The sequence below is a fragment of the Saccopteryx leptura genome, chromosome 5 (genome assembly GCF_036850995.1).
Source record: "Saccopteryx leptura isolate mSacLep1 chromosome 5, mSacLep1_pri_phased_curated, whole genome shotgun sequence".
In the NCBI taxonomy this organism is placed as follows: domain Eukaryota; kingdom Metazoa; phylum Chordata; class Mammalia; order Chiroptera; family Emballonuridae; genus Saccopteryx; species Saccopteryx leptura.
The window spans coordinates 216,268,734-216,287,891 of NC_089507.1; the positions used below are offsets into that span (position 1 = coordinate 216,268,734).

The 19,158-nt window shown below is 50.3% G+C and overlaps 1 protein-coding gene across 1 annotated transcript; it reads right to left on the reverse strand.

The window, feature by feature from the left end:
* Nucleotides 1–4,989: 4,989 nt before the first annotated feature.
* LOC136406652 (signal-regulatory protein gamma-like) lies at nt 4,990–16,719 on the reverse strand. Its single transcript, XM_066386614.1, has 4 exons — nt 16,413–16,719; nt 9,453–9,806; nt 5,840–5,966; nt 4,990–5,482 (listed from the first exon to the last, which is right to left on the reverse strand). Exons 1-4 carry the CDS (start codon nt 16,717–16,719, stop codon nt 5,404–5,406), a joined length of 867 nt encoding a protein of 288 aa, XP_066242711.1. The 3' UTR covers nt 4,990–5,403.
* Between the last annotated feature and the right edge of the window lie 2,439 nt (nt 16,720–19,158).

Here is a 19,158-nt window from a genome sequence, read left to right on the forward strand (position 1 = left end):
AAGGGGCTGTTTTGAGGGAGACCAGAAGTTGCAAAGTACAAGGTCACTTCTGTCACATTCTTTGGCCAAAGCATGTCACAGGACCAGGCCAGATGTCACGGGGGCTGGAGGGTGGGGGGTGGGGATGGGGGGACAGACTTCACCTCTTCTTAGGAGGAGCTGCAGGAGCATTTCGCAAAGGCCGTGGACACAGAGAACGGGTAAACATCGCAAACATTTGGGTAACTTACCTACCACAGGCATTCACGGGGTTCGGAATTCACAGGATTCAAGGTCCTTTTATAAGGCTCCCAGAGAGTACTTCCCTCTGGGTTCACCAGGTCACCAGTTTCAGTGCCTCCTCTAGGTCTGATCCGTTGCTCAAAAGCCAGGTTGGACACGGCCCCCTTCTGTGAGGCCTGTTGCCTCCTGGACAGCCGAGGAAGCCAGACCACTGTCCCTTCTGCTCTAAACGCTCCAAGCATATGCCATCGCCACCTCACCCCAGAGTTCGGACCCCAGGGTCGTGGGGGTGCCAGGTCCCTAGCATCTCAGCTCCGGCCCGAGCATGCCCCCACCCTTTTCTTGGCCTCCTCCACCAAGTCCTAAGGGGAGGGAGGCATTCCCCTTTCTTCCTTCTGTAGGGACTTTCCGAACCTCAGTCTTCTCCTGAACAGATGGTCTCCTTTGTTCTCGCTGGGCCCCAGCCGGCCCCTCCTGAAGGCAGCCAGTCTCAGCACCAGCTTCGCTAAGGGGCAGAGCTGCCTGGGAAGAAACTGGGCTGGTGTGAGAAGGAAAACGGAGAACACAGTGAGCAAACGGGGGGGGGGGGGGGGAGGACAGGACGGACGGACACGTTAACCTCGTCAGCAATCTAATAAGCGCCAGGTTTAAGAAGAGCAAACAAGCCCTGGCCAGTTGGCTCAGCGGTAGAGCATTGGCCCGGCATGTGCAGAAGTCCCGGGTTTGATTCCCGGCCAGGGCACACAGGAGAAGCGCCCATTTGCTTCTCCACCCCTCCCCCTCTCCTTCCTCTCTGTCTCTCTCTTCCCCTCCTGCAGCCGAGGCTCCATCGGAGCAAAGATGGCCCAGGCACTGGGGATGGCTCCTTGGCCTCTGCCCCAGGCGCTAGAGTGGCTCTGGTCGCGACAGAGCGATGCCCCGGAGGGGCAGAGCATCGCCCCCTGGTGGGCAGAGCATTGCCCCTGGTGGGCGTGCCAGGTGGATCCCGGTCGGGCGCATGCGGGAGTCTGTCTGACTGTCTCTCCCCGTTTCCAGCTTCAGAAAAATACAAAAAAAAAAAAAAATGGATAAGAAGAGCAAACAAGCCCTGGCCAGTTGGCTCAGCGGTAGAGCATTGGCCCGGCATGTGGAAGTCCTGGGTTCAATTCCCAGCCAGAGCACACAGGAGAAGCGCCCATCTGCTTCTCCACCCCTCCCCCTCTCCTTCCTCTCTGTCTCTCTCTTCCCCTCCCACAGCCAAGGCTCCATTGGAACAAAGTTGGCACAGGCGCTGAGGACGGCTCCATGGCCTCTGTCTCAGGCGCTAGAATGGCTCTAGTCGCAACAGAGCAATGCCCCAGATGGGCAGAGCATCGCCCCCTGGTGGGCATGCCGGGTGGATCCCAGTAGGGCACATGTGGGAGTCTGTCTCTCTGCTTCCCTACTTCTCACTTCAGAAAAATACCAAAAAGAGCAAACAAGGGTGGTTTTGCCATCAGCGTGCATCTCCAGCCCTCTGTCTGCTGTCCTCTTTGTCAGAGGGCTGGATGTCCGGGAGCCACAACTTCCAGCTCTCCCAACACTGCTCTGGGTCAGGCTCCCCGGGGAGAGGAGCTGGCGTCAGCTTTGGAAGGGGAAAGGGGAGGAGAGATCCCACACCCTCTTCTGTATAAATGACCTAACGTCACAGGCAGCTGTGACCAAGAGGGGCGGGTTCCTGGGAGTCTCTCTGATTCCCGATTCTCCGGGAAATAGCAGTGAACTTGGGAGATAGAACCTCAGAATGTCTAGGCAGAACCTCAACTCTGAGTGTCTGTGCACAACACACACACATACACACACACACACATGCACACACGCACACACACACAGAAGAGAGATTATGGGGAGGCAGCCGGCGACCCCACGCTCAAGCCAGCAAGCCTGCGCTCTAGCTGATGAGCTCACGCTCTAGCCGGCAACCTTGGGTTTCAAACCAGGGGTTTCAGTGTCCCAGGCCCACACCCAGTTCACTGCACCACCTCCGGTCACCTCCGGTCAGGTGAGAGAGTTTCATTGTGTCATCTTGATCGTGACAACTAACTCTCCAAGGCACAACAGCCTCATCTGCAGACTGGGTTGGGGAGGAGGGGCTCGACCAGGCGGTCTCCGCTTTTCCCTCCCAGACTGACCAGGAAGCCCTAGCCTCAGCCTCTCTCCGGTGTTTCGCCGCCCGCTCGTGAGTGCTTTTCTTACACGTCACCCTCTTTGCTGTCTTTTCCCCAGAGTCCAGGGAGACTACTGACAATCATCAGGTTAGCCCAGGGTGACAGGGGACAAGGAGGACGTTCCCAAACCCTGCAGATAGCATATGAAAATGCAAAAGAAAAACACATAGGCGGCCCTGGCCGGTTGGCTCAGCGGTAGAGCGTTGGCTTGGCGTGCGGGGGACCCGGGTTCGATTCCCGGCCAGGGCACATAGGAGAAGCGCCCATTTGCTTCTTCACCCCCACCCCCTCCTTCCTCTCTGTCTCTCTCTTCCCCTCCCGCAGCGAGGCTCCATTGGAGCAAAGATGGCCTGGGCGCTGGGGATGGCTCCTTGGCCTCTGCCCCAGGCGCTAGAGTGGCTCTGGTCGCCGCAGAGCGATGCCCCAGAGGGGCAGAGCATCGCCCCTGGTGGGCGTGCCGGGTGGATCCCGGTTGGGCGCATGCGAGAGTCTGTCTGACTGTCTCTCCCCGTTTCCAGCTTCAGAAAATACAAAAACAAACAAACAAACAAAAACCACATAGGCAAGCACACCTTCATGATAAATGGAAACATTTTATCCTTTTGCTCTGGCGTCCAATCCAGTGCAATCCACGTCTATATGAGAACCCCTTTTCGTGCCGGAGCCTGGAGACTGCATTGTATCCAAGGGGCTTCCGGGAGCCAAGAAGGACAGAAAAGGAAAACAGGACTATTTCAGCCCTGCTGATGAGCAGCCCAGGCAACCAGCTTTACACCCAGTGACACTTAAAACATTTCTCCAGCTCTGATCTCTCTCCTGAACTCCAGACGTGTATGTCCAGCTGCCTACTTAACATCTGTACTCGGGTGGTGAACCGGCGTTATATTTAACATGCTCAAAACGGAGCCCAGCTCCCATCGCCAAACCTATTCCCCCTCCTCCTGTCTTCCCCGTCTCGTCCAGTGCTCGACCTACCCAGGAAGCCCCTCCACACTCCTCCCTCTCCGTTACCCTTCACATTCAGTCCCTAAACATGCCCCATCATTTCTCTCTTGATTTTAGAGGGGGTGGAGGAAGAGATAGAGGAAGAGAGAGGGAGAGAGAAACAGAGAGAAAGAGAGAGAGAGAAACATGGATTTGATTCACTTATTCATACATTTATTCCTTGTCTCTTGTATGTGCCCGCACCCGGGATTGAACCCGCAACCTTGGCACCATCATTTCCATCTTTAAGTACACCTCATACTAGTTCATCCCTCTCCATCTCCATTGGTGCCACCGTAGCTCAAGCCAGCCTCACTGCCCCCTACTTGGCGGCGGTGACTTCACCTCTGAATTTTCTGATGACCTGCTTTCCTCTAACTTAGTGACCCCATGAGGCGTCATGGTGATTTCTTAAACACGTAAACCAGATCTCGTCATGTACCCTGTGGTTTCCAATTCTAGCGGGCCCTGCTATTCTTCTTGGAATAAAACCCAAGCGCTCCTTACCAGGCCAACAGCCCTGTGTGGTGTGGCTCCCGCCCGTCTCCTCACCACCTTTCATGCCCATGACTCCCAGATCCCAGCTTCACTGGCTTTGTCCTTCTCTGTGAATGTTTCTGACTCCTTCACACCTTAGGCCTTGACACAGTGGGTTTCTGTAACGAGAACGTACTTTCTCAAGCTCTCACCACTTGCAGATATCAGCTCAAACATTCCCTTTTCAAAAAGCATTTCTCTGCTCTTCTTTCTAGATAGCAGCCACTAATTCTTGATTCCCGGGGAGAGCTCTGGCATAGAAATCTGCATTATTTTATGTACCCTATTTTTTCCCTTCAGAGCACTCTTTGTATTTTTATTTTTTGGATTTTTTCTAAAGTTAGAAGCAGGGAAGCAGTCAGACAGACTCCCGCATGCGCTCGACTGGGAGCCACCTGGCATGCCCACCAGGGGGCGATGCTCTGCCCATCTGGGGCGTCGCTCTGCTGCAACTGAAGCCATTCTAGTGCCTGAGGCAGAGGCTATGGAGCCATTCTCAGTGCCCAGGCTAACTTTGCTCCAATGGAGCCCTGGCTGCGGGAGGGGAAGAGAGAGATAGAGAGAAAGGAGAAGGGGAGGGGTGAAAAAGCAGATGGGCGCTTCTCCTGTGTGCCCTGACCGGGAATCGAACCTGGGACTTACACACACTGGGCTGACGCTCTACTGCTGAACCAACTGGCCAGGGCCTTATTTCTCCCTCCTTACATGTATATATATATTTATTTATTTTTCAGGTGAGAAGAGGGGAGATAGTGAGGTAGACTTCTGCCTGCACACAGACCGGGGTCCACTTAGCAACCCCATCTGGGGCTGATGCTTGAGTACCAAGCTATTTTTAGCATCTGAGGTTTGATGCGCTCCAACGGGGCTAACCTTAGCACCTGTGGCCATGCTCGAGCCAATCGAGCCACTGGCTGTGGGAGGAGGAAAAGGATAGAAGGGAAAGAGGGAGGGGTGGAGAAGCAGATGGTCACTTCTCCTATGTGCCCTGACTGAGAATCAAACCAGGAACATCCATAGACACTCTACCCACTGAGCATAAGAAAGAGCCATGGTTTCTTTATTTTTTGCTGTTTGAATAGGGACAAAATAGTATCTCAGTGTGGTTTTGTTTGGCTTTTGCTGGTTATTAATGAGATTAGATGTCTCTTCATATATATATATATATATTTTTTTTTTTGGCCACAATGTTTTCTATAATCCCATTTTAACCACGGGGCTGGAAAGGTCTTTCGCGGGGTTTGGGCATCCACCACGGAGTTTCCTGGGAGCCAGGACGGGTCGTTCCGGAATGGCAGGCATGTGTTTGTCCCGTCTCCGCTGGGTCTCTTGTTCTGGGGTCAGAATGTCGACGGCAGCTTCTCCCCTGGGGAGGGCACGAGAGCCCCCCATCCCCGCTGACCTTCCCGTGCAGGCGTTCCCCGCCCCCGGGAGCTGCAGGAGCCGGGAAGGGGCAGGCGGCCTTGGACACGTCTCAAGAGGCCCACCAGGCGGGCGGAGCTGGGGTGGCAGCTGCAGGCGTCACGGCAGGGGCCCCGTGAGGGTCGGTTCTCCTGGGTGAGGCAGACAAGAGGGGCCCGTGTCCCTGAGCAGGCCTCGTGGCGCCCGGGACCGGCGGGGAAAGTAGGGCGCTGGGTCTTTTCGGACCTCTCCTCAGGGACGACCCCCAGGAGTGCTCTCTCCACACCGGCTCCCTGTCTTTTCCTGCCCAGCCCGGGGGAGCCGCCCCTCCGTGCCTGCTCAGGCGGGGCTGTGAGGGGCGCACAGGGGCTGCAGGGACTGGGCGGCAGCTCGCGGGGCCCTGTGGTCTCCATGTGCCATTAAGGGGGAGGCGAGATGGGAGCGGCACATGCTTCTCCTCGCACCCCTCCCCCCTCCGCGGGCCACACAGGGGTGGGAACCCTCCTCACCTGGGAGAGAGGCGCCACCTGAGGACGTAGACGGTGGCAAGCACAATCAGGGCGCACAGCTTCCAGCCGAGCAGCAGCAGCTGCGTGAAGAAGGGTATCCCCAAGACACGCTGGAATGTGCTGGCACCTGCTGACAGAATGGTATCAGCGGGAGCCTGGCTTCCTGCCTATATCACTCCACCCCAGGCAGGCTCAGCTCCCCCCCATCACCGACCTCCCACCCCACCCCCAGACTCCGGTTTGGAGAGACACCGTGACTTCGGGCGGGGAAACCTCGCCTCTCTGAGCCTGTGTGCTGTAGAAGGATGCGTCCACATGCCGTGTCTCAGCTTTGTAAGACACGATCACAGCATCCCTGGGTCGAGGGCTAATTCTTCTCCCTCCTGCGTGCTCAACCAGCTTGCCACAAATTATGTTTTTCCTCCAAGTCCAGTCCATGCACCCCTGTACCTGCCTGTCCTCAGGCATGTGACATTGCTAAGAACCTTCCCATGTTGTTAGTGGGCTTTATCCCTCTGATAACGCTGGAAGGGCGTGTCTCCCTGCCGTCCCCAGCCTCCCCCCCACCCCGCCCAGGTGCACTCCGGGGAAGGGACAGGCTGACATGTCATTCCAGGCCTGAGATCAAAGTCCACTTCTGTCCTCTCCAGGGGGCTTCCCCACATCTGGGCTCAGGAACGAATTACCGATGGGTCTCACTCTTCATAGTAACTGTTCCTAGCTGTCTCCCCGGAAACCTGTCCACCTCAGAGCAAGTGTTTACAGAGGCACATGCAGGGCGCAGTGGGGACGCGGGAACCAGGCCTGTGGTTGTGGAGTGTTGTGGCCAGGACACATCCCGGGTCCCAAGCTGTGGAATGGGACAGCGGGCATTTCCCCTCCCGGCTGCCGTGAGGGTTAAATAGGGTCATGGAAACACATTTGTGTTCAGCAAACAGAAGAGGATTCAGAATAGTAAACAAAGAAGCTCCATCTTGAACCTGCACTTAGTTTACATCCAGAGCTCTCCCTGCAGTTACTTATGGATTTGCTGGAGAATTGACATTCATTTACCAGATTCCAGTAGGGTCTCTCAAATCTGTGCCCACCCCTGAATTTGAAAGGTGGAGGCAGAAGGAGATGGGATATTTTTCTGAATCTAGGGTCTTCTCTTGGGTCAGTTTTGGTTGAACACAGGTTCCTGAGTGCTGACATAGATAAAGATGATTAATTTTCTCAATCGTTACTTAAAAATTATAAGAGACACAGATACAGGCTTACAAAGCAGGCAGGACACTTCCTGCGTCCTGCGAGCATCCAGACATCTGTGAGTCAACAGTGACAGCAGTGTCTCCTTGCAGAAGGGTCCTATAAGGTGTCTTCCAATTGTTAATTATTACCCAACACCTTCTCTAACAGTGGGCAGACAGCCACTGTTTATAAGTATTGGCACTTGGAAATATAACTTGTGTCTTAAAACTCATGGCACATTTTGAGAATACAGAAAGAGGGTTTTACATGAATCAGTCGCGTCATAAAAACCTTAGCATCCTGGCTGTCACTAGAGGGATGAGAGCCTAGGAATAGTTACAATTCATCGAGAGCCTCCTGGGCTCCACGATGGGCCGATCCCTCTGAGCCCCTCAGGTTTTCAACCTCTCAGCACCGTGTGAGGCTGGCCCTGTGTGGTCTCACTGATGGGACGAGACTGAGAGAGGAATCGCCCGACCACGGGCACCCAGGGAGGAGAGGGAAGAGCTAGCCCAGCTCACTGCTCCCGGGACAGATTAACTTTAGCATCTCTGTTCTCTAGCCTTGAGCCTCGGTGTCTGTTTCCTGTACACAGCGGGTCAGAACACCACCCCAGTAAGAGGAGTGAGCATGTATGCAAAACACAGAGCCCGGCACATAGTAGGTGCTTAATAAATAACACCTACGCCTGTTATCTTAAGTTCTGGTCCTACTACTTTTAAGCAGTAAGAAGGCCAAACAAAAATGTAGCAAAAACGGTAAGAATATTCTGCTCCCTGCAGCTGCCGTGCAAAAGCCCAGATGAAGAAAGGTGTTTACAACAAAGGATCCAAGAACACACAGTGGGGAATGAACAGCCCCTTCAACAAATGGTGTTGGGAAAATGGAAAGACATATGCGAAAGAGTGAGACTCAACCATGATCTTCCACCATACACACACAACTCAAAACAGATTAAGACTTGAATGTGAGACCTGAAACCAAAAACTCTTGAAGAAGAAAACATAGTGGGTAAGCCCTTCGACATTGGTCTTCACGATGGTTTCTTGGATCTGACATCAAAAACAAAGGCACCCAGAGGGGGACAGAAAGTGGGACTAACTCAGACGAAGAAGTTTCTAAACCACAGAGAAAATCGTCAACAAAATAAAAAGGCGACCTACGGAATGGAAGAAGACATTTGCAAATCACATATCCGGCTATGGGTTGGTATCCAAAATAGATAAAGTACTCATACAACTTTCTCGCAGAAAGAAAAGAAATTTAAAAAGAAGAAGAAGAAGAAGGAGAAAAAAGCCAAACAATGTAATTAAAAGTGGGCAGAAGATCTGAATAGATATTTTTGCAAAGAAGACATACTGGCAGCCAACAGGTACTTGTAAGGATGCCCTATCTCACTAATCATCGGGGAGATGGGAATCAAAACACAATAATCTATCATCATATCACACCCGTTAGAATGGCTATTATCTAAATGAACAGAAATAACAGGTGTTTGTAGAGGATGTGGAGAAAGGGGCCCCTCAGCACTGTTGCTGGGAATGCAGACGGGGCGGCCACAGTGGGGTCAGTATGGAGGCAGCTCTGGGCGCTGACAGGGACACTCGGTCTGGGGAGATGTGGCTGAAGGTGGGAGAGGTCCCCCATCACCTTGGGCCTCAGGGTCTGAATGCTGGGGCATCGGAACTCCAGGGAAACCGATGAAAAGAAGGAATGCCAGCTCCCTGTTCAGGTTCCGTTTTTATTCTGAGCGCACACCAGGGTTTCCCATGGAAAGAGATTTCTGTGCTGGGGCAGGAAGGAGCCGCTGGAGTCAGATCAGCTTCTGGAACTCCCTCAGTCACTGGCCATGGGACCGTGGGCAAGGCCCCTGTCACCTCTTAGCCTCAGGCCACCATCTGTCCAATGGAGGTGTTGGGATAAATGCACTGAAGGTCCTTTGTGTGCTGACCTTCCAGGATTCAGAGCCGGAGCCTCTGGCTGAAAACCCTGAGTCTTTTTGCTGTCTCAGCAAGGTGACACACATGGGGAACCTTAATCCAGGGCCAGTGACATTCAGAGATGACCCAGGCGCACTCAATGTGCGATCACCATGTGGTCAGTCTCTGAGTCACAGAAGGGACTTCCGGACAGAGGCACAGGGACTGCCCAGCTTCTGGGCACCTCCTCCCACCAGGGCTGTCAGTCACCTGTGAGTGTGTGCCCCTCAGGAATCTACTCATGTGATGTTTCTGAGGATGAAACAAAGTAACCCGTCCTCCCTCTCTCTGCCCAGCAGAGATTTCTTCCCTGGGAGGGAAGGGAACAAAACTTCCCTGATCTGTAGAAGATCTTCCTGACGGGTGTCACACAGCAGCGACGAAGGGTCCCCCTCGGTACTCACCGCTCACGGTGAGCTGAGTGCCTCTGCCCGACGCGATCTCCACGTCAGGGTTTCCTCTCCGGAACTTCACGCAGTAGTAGTCGCCCGTGTCGGCTGTGGTGATGTCACTGAGGCGGATGGAGAAGTCCGTGTTGTTTCTCCTCGTGATGTCTCCAATTGTTGTTACTCGGGGGAAGTGGCCTCCTGCTCTGAAACTGTAGACTAACGCCCGGTCAGGCCCTGTCCCCCTGAACCACTGTGTAGGCCCTATGGGGGATAGGGAGGTCACGGTGCATCTCAGAGTGGCCGTCCCTCCTGTTGCGACAGACACGGACTCCTCAGGCTGAATCACCCTCAGCTCCTGACCAGCCCCTCCTGCAGGGAAACACAGAGCCGTCACTGACCCATCCACACAGGACCCGGAGGTCTGTCCAGTGTTTATCAGCTGCAGCGTCCACTGACCCCGTGCACACCCCGAGGGGGCCTCGAGCTCGGGACACAGCGTGTGTCAGACCTGTGACCCTCATGAGCCTGTAATGTGAGAACCTGTCACAAATGAGGAAACTGAGGCACAGAAGGGTTAATGATGTGGCACAGAGTGGGTTTGAGTGCTGGGCCGGCCCTCTCTGGAAGTGTCCTGCTTCACCAGATATTTCTGGCTGCTCAATTTCTAGCCTCATAATGAGTCCCAGTTCTGGAACTTTCCATTGGGTGGGACATGTCTTTAGACCACTGATTTGTGAGCAGAGGTGATGGCTGTCAGTTATGGGATGTGCACTTAACTGGAAGAACCTCTGCTGGTCGATACCCGTCCTCCAGGGACAACCACGTGACACGGTAGGTGCTTCATCAGCTTGGGTACTTCAGTGACAGGGGTGTGCTGAGCCACCAACACACAATGAATGTGTCATTCCAATAAGAACTAAGAGTGTTCTTTTTCCTAATAGCATAACTACATTCTATTTGTTTACTAATGCTGCTTTACTAACTATAAAACCTAAGGTGCCTGAAGCACAGAAGTGGGTGGTCTTCCAGTGTGGGATCGGGAGTCAATGTTCACTGTCTGACTTCTGGGTTGTAGCTGAGCCGGATTTCACCAGAGCCTGGTCCCTGCATTCCCACAGTGCAGAGGCTGCCTGCGCTCCTTTTCCCGAGGTTTCCACCTTCCTGTCCCTCAAAACTCTTGCCTCTGTTGTCACTTGTCCTTCTCTGACGTAGACTCTCTGCCACCTCTTTCCTAAGGACCCCTGTTGAGTATATTGGGCCCACCTGAATATCTAGTATAGTATTTCAAGATCGAAGTCTTAACTTACTCACTTTTCCTAAATCTCTTCTATATATAAAGTAATACATGCACAGGGTCTGGGTATTCATACATAGACCTTATTCTGGGGCTGTGTTTCTGTCTACGACACACACATGTCTCTTGACTACTACAGAAACCACTGTCATAAAAAAAAACCTATGTGTGTGGCATCGTCACACAGGTTGGATGACAACACACACAAGGTATTAGAATCTGGAAGAAGGACTGTGGTAGCAGTGCCCTTGTAAGATCAGTTCGCAAATAAAGCTAGAAAACAATAACAAGAAGGAAAAATGAAATGATCACCAATACTAAGAAATCAGACCACAGTGAGAATCAATAGCTCAGAGTAGACATGAGAAAGGAAAGTGAAGAAGACACAAGACAAGAGAAAGTGAGAACACAACGTAAGAGGACAGTGAGTCTCAGTGTGAGCCGTGCTAGGGGGCGTCCATGCTGTAGGCGCATGAGCTAAAAGAGAGAAGAGTTCATCAATCAACTCTGATCTATATATGTAACAGAACTATAGACCAGGGGTAGGGAACCTATGGCTTGTGATCTAGATGTAGCTCTTTTGATGGCTGCGTCTGGCTCGCAGACATATCTTTTATTTATTTATTTATTTATTTATTTATTTATTTATTTATTTATTTATTGTTTTATTCAGACAAATCTTTAATAAAAAAATAATAATGTTAAAAATATAAAACATTCTCATGTATAGCACCAATTCATTTCCTACCGCTGATGTTCATGGTTGTGGGTGGCTGGAGCCAGTCACAGCTGTCCTCCGGGACAACACCAAATTTTTATTGGATAATGTGTAATGTACACGGGTCGTTGTATGGCTCTCACGGAATTACATTTTAAAATATGTGGCGTTCATGGCTCTCTCAGCCAAAATGTTCCCGACCCCTGCTATCGACCTTAAGACATTAGAAAACATAGAGGCAAATAAAAACCCAAACTGGCAGAAGGAAGGAAATTAAAAAAAGATTAGTATACACAGATAAAGAAAATGTAAATAGAAAAACAACAGGGAAAATCAACAAAACCAAGAGTGGTTCTAAAATAATGCACAAGATTGAGAAACATTTAGCTGGGTGGATTGAAAAGAAACAAAAAAAGAAAAACAGAGAGAAAATCAAATATCTAAAATCAGAAATAAACAAAGGCTATTACTAATGACTTCACAGGAATAAAATGAAGTTAGAGAAGTGCAGTATGTAGTTTTGCATGTCTATAAACTGAATAAGCCAGATAAAACGGACAATTTCTAGAAGCACATACCTTACCAAGAACAAATATTAAAGAAATAAATAATACGAATAGACCTGTATCTGGTAAGGAAATTGTATTAACAGTAAAAAAAAAAATATCACCCAACAAAGGAAAGTCCATGACCATTTGGTTTCACTGGTGAATTCTAATCAACATTAAGAATGAACAGCCCTGGCCGGTTGGCTCAGTGGTAGAGCGTCGGCCTAGCGTGTGGAGGACCTGGGTTCGATTCCCGGCCAGGGCACACAGGAGAAGCGCCCATTTGCTTCTCCACCCCTCCGCCGCGCTTTCCTCTCTGTTTCTCTCTTCCCCTCCCACAGCCAAGGCTCCATTGGAGCAAAGATGGCCCGGGCGCTGGGGATGGCTCTGTGGCCTCTGCCTCAGGCGCTAGAGTGGCTCTGGTCGCAACATGGCGAGGCCCAGGATGGGCAGAGCATCGCCCCCTGGTGGGCAGAGCGTAGCCCCTGGTGGGCGTGCCGGGTGGATCCCAGTCGGGCGCATGCGGGAGTCTGTCTGACTGTCTCTCCCTGTTTCCAGCTTCAGAAAAATGAAAAAAAAAAAAAAAAAAAAAAAAGAATGAACAGTAATCCTCTTCAAACCCTACAAAAAATTAAAATGGAAGGAAAACTTCTTGACTCATTCAGAATCATTTCAAGACTCATTCTCAGCCATCCTTACCTGGATATGAAAACCAGAAGAAGACACAATAAGAAAGATACAGCCCTACACTTGGTGGCACAGTGGATAGAGTGTTGAAGTGGGATTCGGAGGACCCAGGTTCCAAACCCTGAGGTCACCGGCTTGAGCACAAGTTCACTAGCTTGAGTACAGGGTTGCTGGCTTCAGCGTGGGATCATAGACATGAGCCCAAGGTCACTGGCTTGAGTAAGGGGTCACTCACTCTGCTGTAGGCCTCCCGAAACTCACATGGCACATATGAGAGAGCAATCAATGAACAACTAAGGTGTTGCAACCAAGAATTGATGCTCCTCATCTCTCTCTTTTCTTGCTGTCTGTCCCTATCTGTCCTTCTCTCTGTCTCTCTCTGTCTGTCTCTGTCACACACACACACAAAAAAGTTACAAACCAATACCTCACATCAATCTCAGTCCCACATTCCTCAGCCAAATATTAGCAAACCAAATTTAACATCATGTGAAAAGAATTATATATCGTGACCACCTGGGGTTTGTTCCTGCAATGTAAGGGCAGTTCACATGTGAAAATCAAACAGTGTAATATATCTCATTAACAGGACGGCAAGTAAAAATATCGCATAAACTTCTCTCACTTCGTGCAGAAAAAGCAGTTGACGAAAGTCACCATTTTTCATGATAAACACAATCAGTAAGTTAGAATAGATGGAAATGTCCATAGAAATCTAGTATGAAAAACAACGCTAAGATTGTACTTGATGGTGAAAGTCCGGCAGGGAAATTTTTCTCTAATATCAGAAACAAGACAGGGATGTGCACTTTCGCCACAGATACTCAACCCAATACTGGAAGTTTCAGAGAAAGCAATGAAACAAGAACCACAAATAAAAAGCATTGTTTGACACATAAAGGAAGAAGTAAAACTATCTCTGTTTGCACGTGACATGATGTTATATGTAGCAGTTCTAAACATTTCACACTCACACACTCTGCTAGCGTTAACCAATGATGTCAGCAAGTTTGTGGCAGAGAAAAATCAACACCCACAATTCAGCTGCTTAATCCTTTACCTGTTTTAGCCAACCTGCCCCCGCCACAGCTGTCAGTCTCTTCTCAGTATGTGAGTCTGTTACTACTTTGTTTACTTTGTCATTAGATTCCCAATCTTGTTTTCATTTTTGCTCAGACTTTCCCATTACAGTCAGACCTCCGAGACTACCCTGTTTGAAATACAACCCGTCTTACAGATTCCCCCATTCTCCTACCCAGCAATAGTGTAATTTTTCCCCTTAATGCTCATTATTTTCCTATATGTTATCTAATTCACTTATTTATTATGCATATTGCTTATTGTCATTTTTCTACTAATATAGAAACTCCACGGGGCGGCTACTTTTTCCCATTTATTCAACAACGCACCCACGTTCCTATAACATGTCGTCCACATACCAATTATCCAATAAATATACGTGTGACATGTGCACTGCCCAGTGCTACACCTCCCTGAGGCCGTGCCGTCTATTGTATGCGGACAAATCTGTGGAAACAATGGCAGAAACCACGTCCCCCTAGTAGATGACTCGGCAAAAAATCCCAGGAACGAATGGGGCTCATGCAGGAAGCAGAGAGCCCAGGAGAAGGAAACCACCGACCCCTGTCCCCACACACTCCCTTCCCCACACACAGCGACCCACGGGATGGACAGGAGGCCACAGGCACTGAGGACGGCAGAGGAAATCTGTGGGCTCTAGAATCAGATTCCCGAACTCAGAGCACGGCTCACCATTCACCGCTGAGTCACCTGAACCTCCCTCGGCTTTTATTTTCTTACCTGGATGGTACGGGTGACAAGAGGTTCCACCTCGGGTTAAATGACCACAGGAGGTGACAGCTACGGGACCTGCCTGAGCTGAGTGCGGGAGAACTGATAGAATTATTACTTGTACTATCTGATGCCCTGTGGTCTCTCCGGATATCCGAGGACAGGTGTGGATACGGATATGGTTACAGATCTAGAGCGCAGGGCAGCGCTCTCTGTCTCCTTCTCCCTGTCTCCCTCCTCATCCTCATCCGGCATGGTGCATGGTGGAGACCACAGGATAGTGATGCACAGACTTCTGCTCACCCCCCCCCCCCACCTTCCCCTTTATCAGCTCAGCTGTTCTCTCTGAATACGCATCTGTTCCTCTTTTGTTTTGCATATTCATTGGGGTTTTGGGTTTTTTTTGAGATTCCACAGATAAGTGAAGCATCTGGTATTTGTCTCTCTCTCTCTCTCTCTGACTCCTTTCCCTTAGGACAGGGGTAGTCAACCTTTTTACACCTGCAGCCCACTTCTGTATCTGTTAGTAGTAACATTTTCTAACCGCCCACCGGCTCCACAGTAATGGTGATTTATAAAGTAGGGAAGTAACTTTACTTTATAAAATTTATAAAGTGGAGTTACAGCAAGTTAAATCATATAATAATAATTACTTACCAAGTACTTTATGTCAGATTTTTGCTAAGTTTGGCAGAATAAATCTACATAAAACAACTTACTCTAGTTAAATCTATCTTTTTATTTATACTTTGGTTGCTCCGCTACCGCCCACCATGAAAGCTGGAACGCCCACTAGTGGGCGGTAGGGACCAGGTTGATCACCACTGCCTTAGAGAACAGCCTTCCCTCCATCTGTGTTATCACAAATGTCAAGATTTCATTCCTTTTTATTGCCGAATATACTCCATTGTATGTATGGGCAGCATTCTTTGTTACTCATGTTTCTACTGATGGACCGTTTTCCTCCTCTTACCAAGAGAGGAGCTTGCTTGTCATAGAGTTTAGGGAGGATTGGGGATAAGTTTGGAGAAGTAGCAAGGAGGACGGGTATCTGAGGGACAGACAGACTGACAGACTAAACATCTGTTCGTGTGCATTTCATGCAGAGTGAACACAATGGAAGAGAATAGAAAGGAAAGGCTTTCATAAAATCCCAGGTGCGCGTATGAATCTCTCACACCAACTCACACACACTCACACTCACACACAGATACACCCATCACAAATGTGTATGGAAGTGTCCTCAGAGGCCAGTACATGTAGTTCTGAGGATTAATGAAATTATGACACATACTAAACCCCCAGTCACACACTAGGTACATGGGAACCCTGCAACATAATTAACAGAAGTTCTGGAGTAAACAGCGGAGTTTAGCTCCGGGTCTGAGTGGTGTGATGGAGGGGGGGGGGGTACTGCTGCTCAGTTTCCTCCTCCTGGGTTACTGGTTTTTCTGCGATCGGTCAGCACTGCCAGGCCGGGCAGCACGACAGGGCTGAAACAAGGAGCCCCGGGAGCTGGTGGCCGAGACTGGGACCTGGATGTTCTGCTGATATCGGTGAGGATGGAGGGCACGTTACCCTCTCTGCCTCAGTTTCCCCATCTGCCAGTGCGGGATGAGAGCCACAGCTCTCCCACAGGGACACTGAGAGGGTCAGACCCGTTAGCGGCACAGAGCCGTCGCTGCTGCTGTGGTTTGCTGCACCCTCTGCTCTGACACCTCTGGTGACCAGGTGCAGGCGATGGACCCACGGAGAACATGCCCGGGTCCCTGGTCTCATGCCCTCAGATAACGCCCTGCCCGTCGCCCTCTCTGCAGCCCTGCGTGACACACCCACGTTCTCCCAGAACCCTGAAATCTCTGGGGCAACAGGAGGTCCAGGGGCTGGGAGAGAAGGTTCTAGCCCCGCACGCTCACCTGGGAGGCCCAGCAGCAGAGTGAGCAGCAGGCACGGAGGAGCGCGGGGCCAGGAGGCAGGGATGGGCATCCTGAGGCCTGAGGAGCCGGCTCTGTCGCGGAGCGGGTGCGGGAGCGGGTTCAGGCTGGGACAACCCGGACTCTCTGCTGGGTGAGAGGGGAGCCCCGCCCCGTCATACAGGAGGAAGTGCGGAGGACGGGATGAAACGCGGGCTGAGACGCAGGCTGCCAGATTCTCGACCGTTCCTGCTTCTTGGTTGTGAAACAGAGTCAGGCCGAGGCCAATGCAGGGCGAGGAGTTACTCATCTTAGTTCCCAGAGAGACCAGGACAGGCCTGCAGAAAACTGTGCTTCCTCCCTGCGTGGGGCCTCTGGTCTCCATGGTGATACCCCACTGAGGGGCCAGGACAGGGAGGGTCTGTGGTTGGGTTGAGGGCTGTGTAGCGAGTGCATGGCCCCGTCTCCTCCACCCTCACCGAGAGCTGCTCCGCTGAGGAAGGCGGAGGGATCCCCAGAGCCTGGTCAGCGTTGAGATGGAGCTCAATGTCTGCTCCTGAAAGACTCCCTCTTCCAACCCTTTACTGATGAAACAGGTACCACTTGTGTGGGCGTCAAGCTGTGGGCTGCTGGGGTCGTTGTAGCCTAAGGCTTGGTTTGGGACTGAACCTTTTCCACTCTTATATACTAAAATCTTTTCAACACTAAGCATTTCTCCACACCTTTGTTGCATGATGTAGGGTGTGCACTCTATAAGGAATCCAATTTATGCCTCAGATCGGTGGCTTTGTATGAGATACTTATTGGGTTAAAAGCTTTAAATGTCTATGCTATATAATAAAGCAAAGACCGGGGGCTTGCTCTCTCTGATCTTCCCATCAGCATTGAAGAGACCTTCTGATCTGATCCCATCCTCTTTTCTCCGTGAGTCTATTTTCTTAATTCCACACGGTTCTCCCTCAGCACCCAGAATTTCTAACCATGAAGGTTTGCGACAAACTCGCATGTACTTCCAACCTCTGTCTAACACACAAGAAAAGTTCTTCACATCTTTTACTGGAGCACATAGATTATGTGACAAAATTTATATTCCCAGGCATTTATCTCCGAGAAATGCAACGTAGGTCCACACAGAACGCCCTGGTCAAAATAAACCATTGGAGTCAGAAATCAAGATGCACCACAGGAGTGCAGTAGAGGAGGTGTGGCTGTAACGTCTAAAGCCATCGGTTCAGAGCTGGGAACGGTTGCCTCTTGCAGGTGGAAAATGTGAGAGGTTAGGGATACTCTGGTTTTCACAGGTAAATTTGTAGAACTCTTACAGTCTTAAAACACACGTACATGAAACCCTGATGAAGGCAAAAACTAATTCTAGATCATTGATGTTGTAAGTGTTGCAAATAAAAGCAATGTCCTTGCTATTCGCAGTAGTGTGTCAGCAGCTTGCTGGACATGAGTAATGATCAAAGTCCATTACCATGCTAAACAGTCGTCTAAAACCACTGATAATGGTGGTTATAACTTTTCCAGATTTCATGTACAAAGTGTTAAAGGAAGTTCTCTTTAGAGATGCCTAAGAACATTAGGGGGAAAAACATAAAAGATTGTGAATTTGGCTCTGGACGGTTGGCTCAGTGGAAGAGCTTCGGCCCAACATGTGGATGTCCTGAGTTTGATTTCCGGTCAGCGCACATGAGAAGCGACCATCTGCTTCTCTTCCCTTCCCGCACTCCTTTCTCTCTCTCTCTTTCTCTCTCTCTCTCTCTTCTCCTCCTCTCACACAGCTTTGGCTACAGGGGAGAAAGTTGGCCTTTGGTGCTGAGGACAGCTCCATGGCCTCGCCTCATGTGCTAAAATAGCTTGGTTGCCGAGCAACAATACAACAGCCCCTAGATTATCAGAGCATCACCTGGTAGGTGACTTTCTGGGTGAATCCCTGTTGGGTCATATGTGGGAGTCAATCTCTGTGTCTACTGCTTCTCAGCTTAAAAAAAATCAAAAAGAAAAAGATTGTGAATTTACAGTTATAAAATACCAAAATAGAAGTATATGATGTCCATGAATGAGAAAACTCAATATTGAAATGATATCAATTGGCCTTAAATTAATACATAAATTCAGTATGATAAGATGACAATTCTAATACGGTTCTCATGAAACATGACAAAGTCATTCTATCATTGATTTGGGCCGTGACTAGTATACCATTTGGAACAACTACAACAAGGAAAAAAATTAGGAAGATCTGCCCAGAAAAGGTATAGAAACGGATTCTAAAGCTATGCTGGTTAAGACAGGCTGGCTGTGACTGGGGGATGGACAAGCATTCAATGGAGCAGGGAGCTCATACAGGGACCCACGTGCTTGTGAGAACATGACTGCTGGCATCAGTGGCAGTGTGAAAGAAGAGTGTGGGGCGATGTGTCCTGTGGAGGAAGGAGGATTCCCACCACCTGGAATACACACATACACACACAGACACACACACACCGGCAAAATGTACCGAGAGCAAAGGCAGAATGGAAAGAGCAAAATGGATAAAAAAATTTGACAACAGTTTTTGTAAAACCAAAGCTGCCAAAGGAGACCCACACCGCTGCCTGTGGCCCCCCCTCGGGGAGCAGGAGAAGCTCTCCCACGCGTGCTCCTTGGAAAGGAAACATACAAACGTTTCTTGCCAAGTTGTACTAGCAAAACATTACCTAAAGCTTCCCTACAATCTGGGGCGGAATCAATACAGGCAGCCTAT

What these genes read in the sequence shown, in the direction of transcription:
- LOC136406652 (XM_066386614.1), bottom strand. Translation starts at nt 16,719, where the DNA reads ATGAGTAACTCCTCGCCCTGCATTGGCCTCGGCCTGACTCTGTTTCAC. An exon ending in CACTCAGCTCACCGTGAGCG is followed by an intron (nt 5,967 to 9,452) that starts GTGAGTACCGAG and finishes TTCTGTCAGCAG; the next exon opens with GTGCCAGCACATTCCAGCGT. An exon ending in AGGTGGCGCCTCTCTCCCAG is followed by an intron (nt 5,483 to 5,839) that starts GTGAGGAGGGTT and finishes TGCCTCACCCAG; the next exon opens with GAGAACCGACCCTCACGGGG.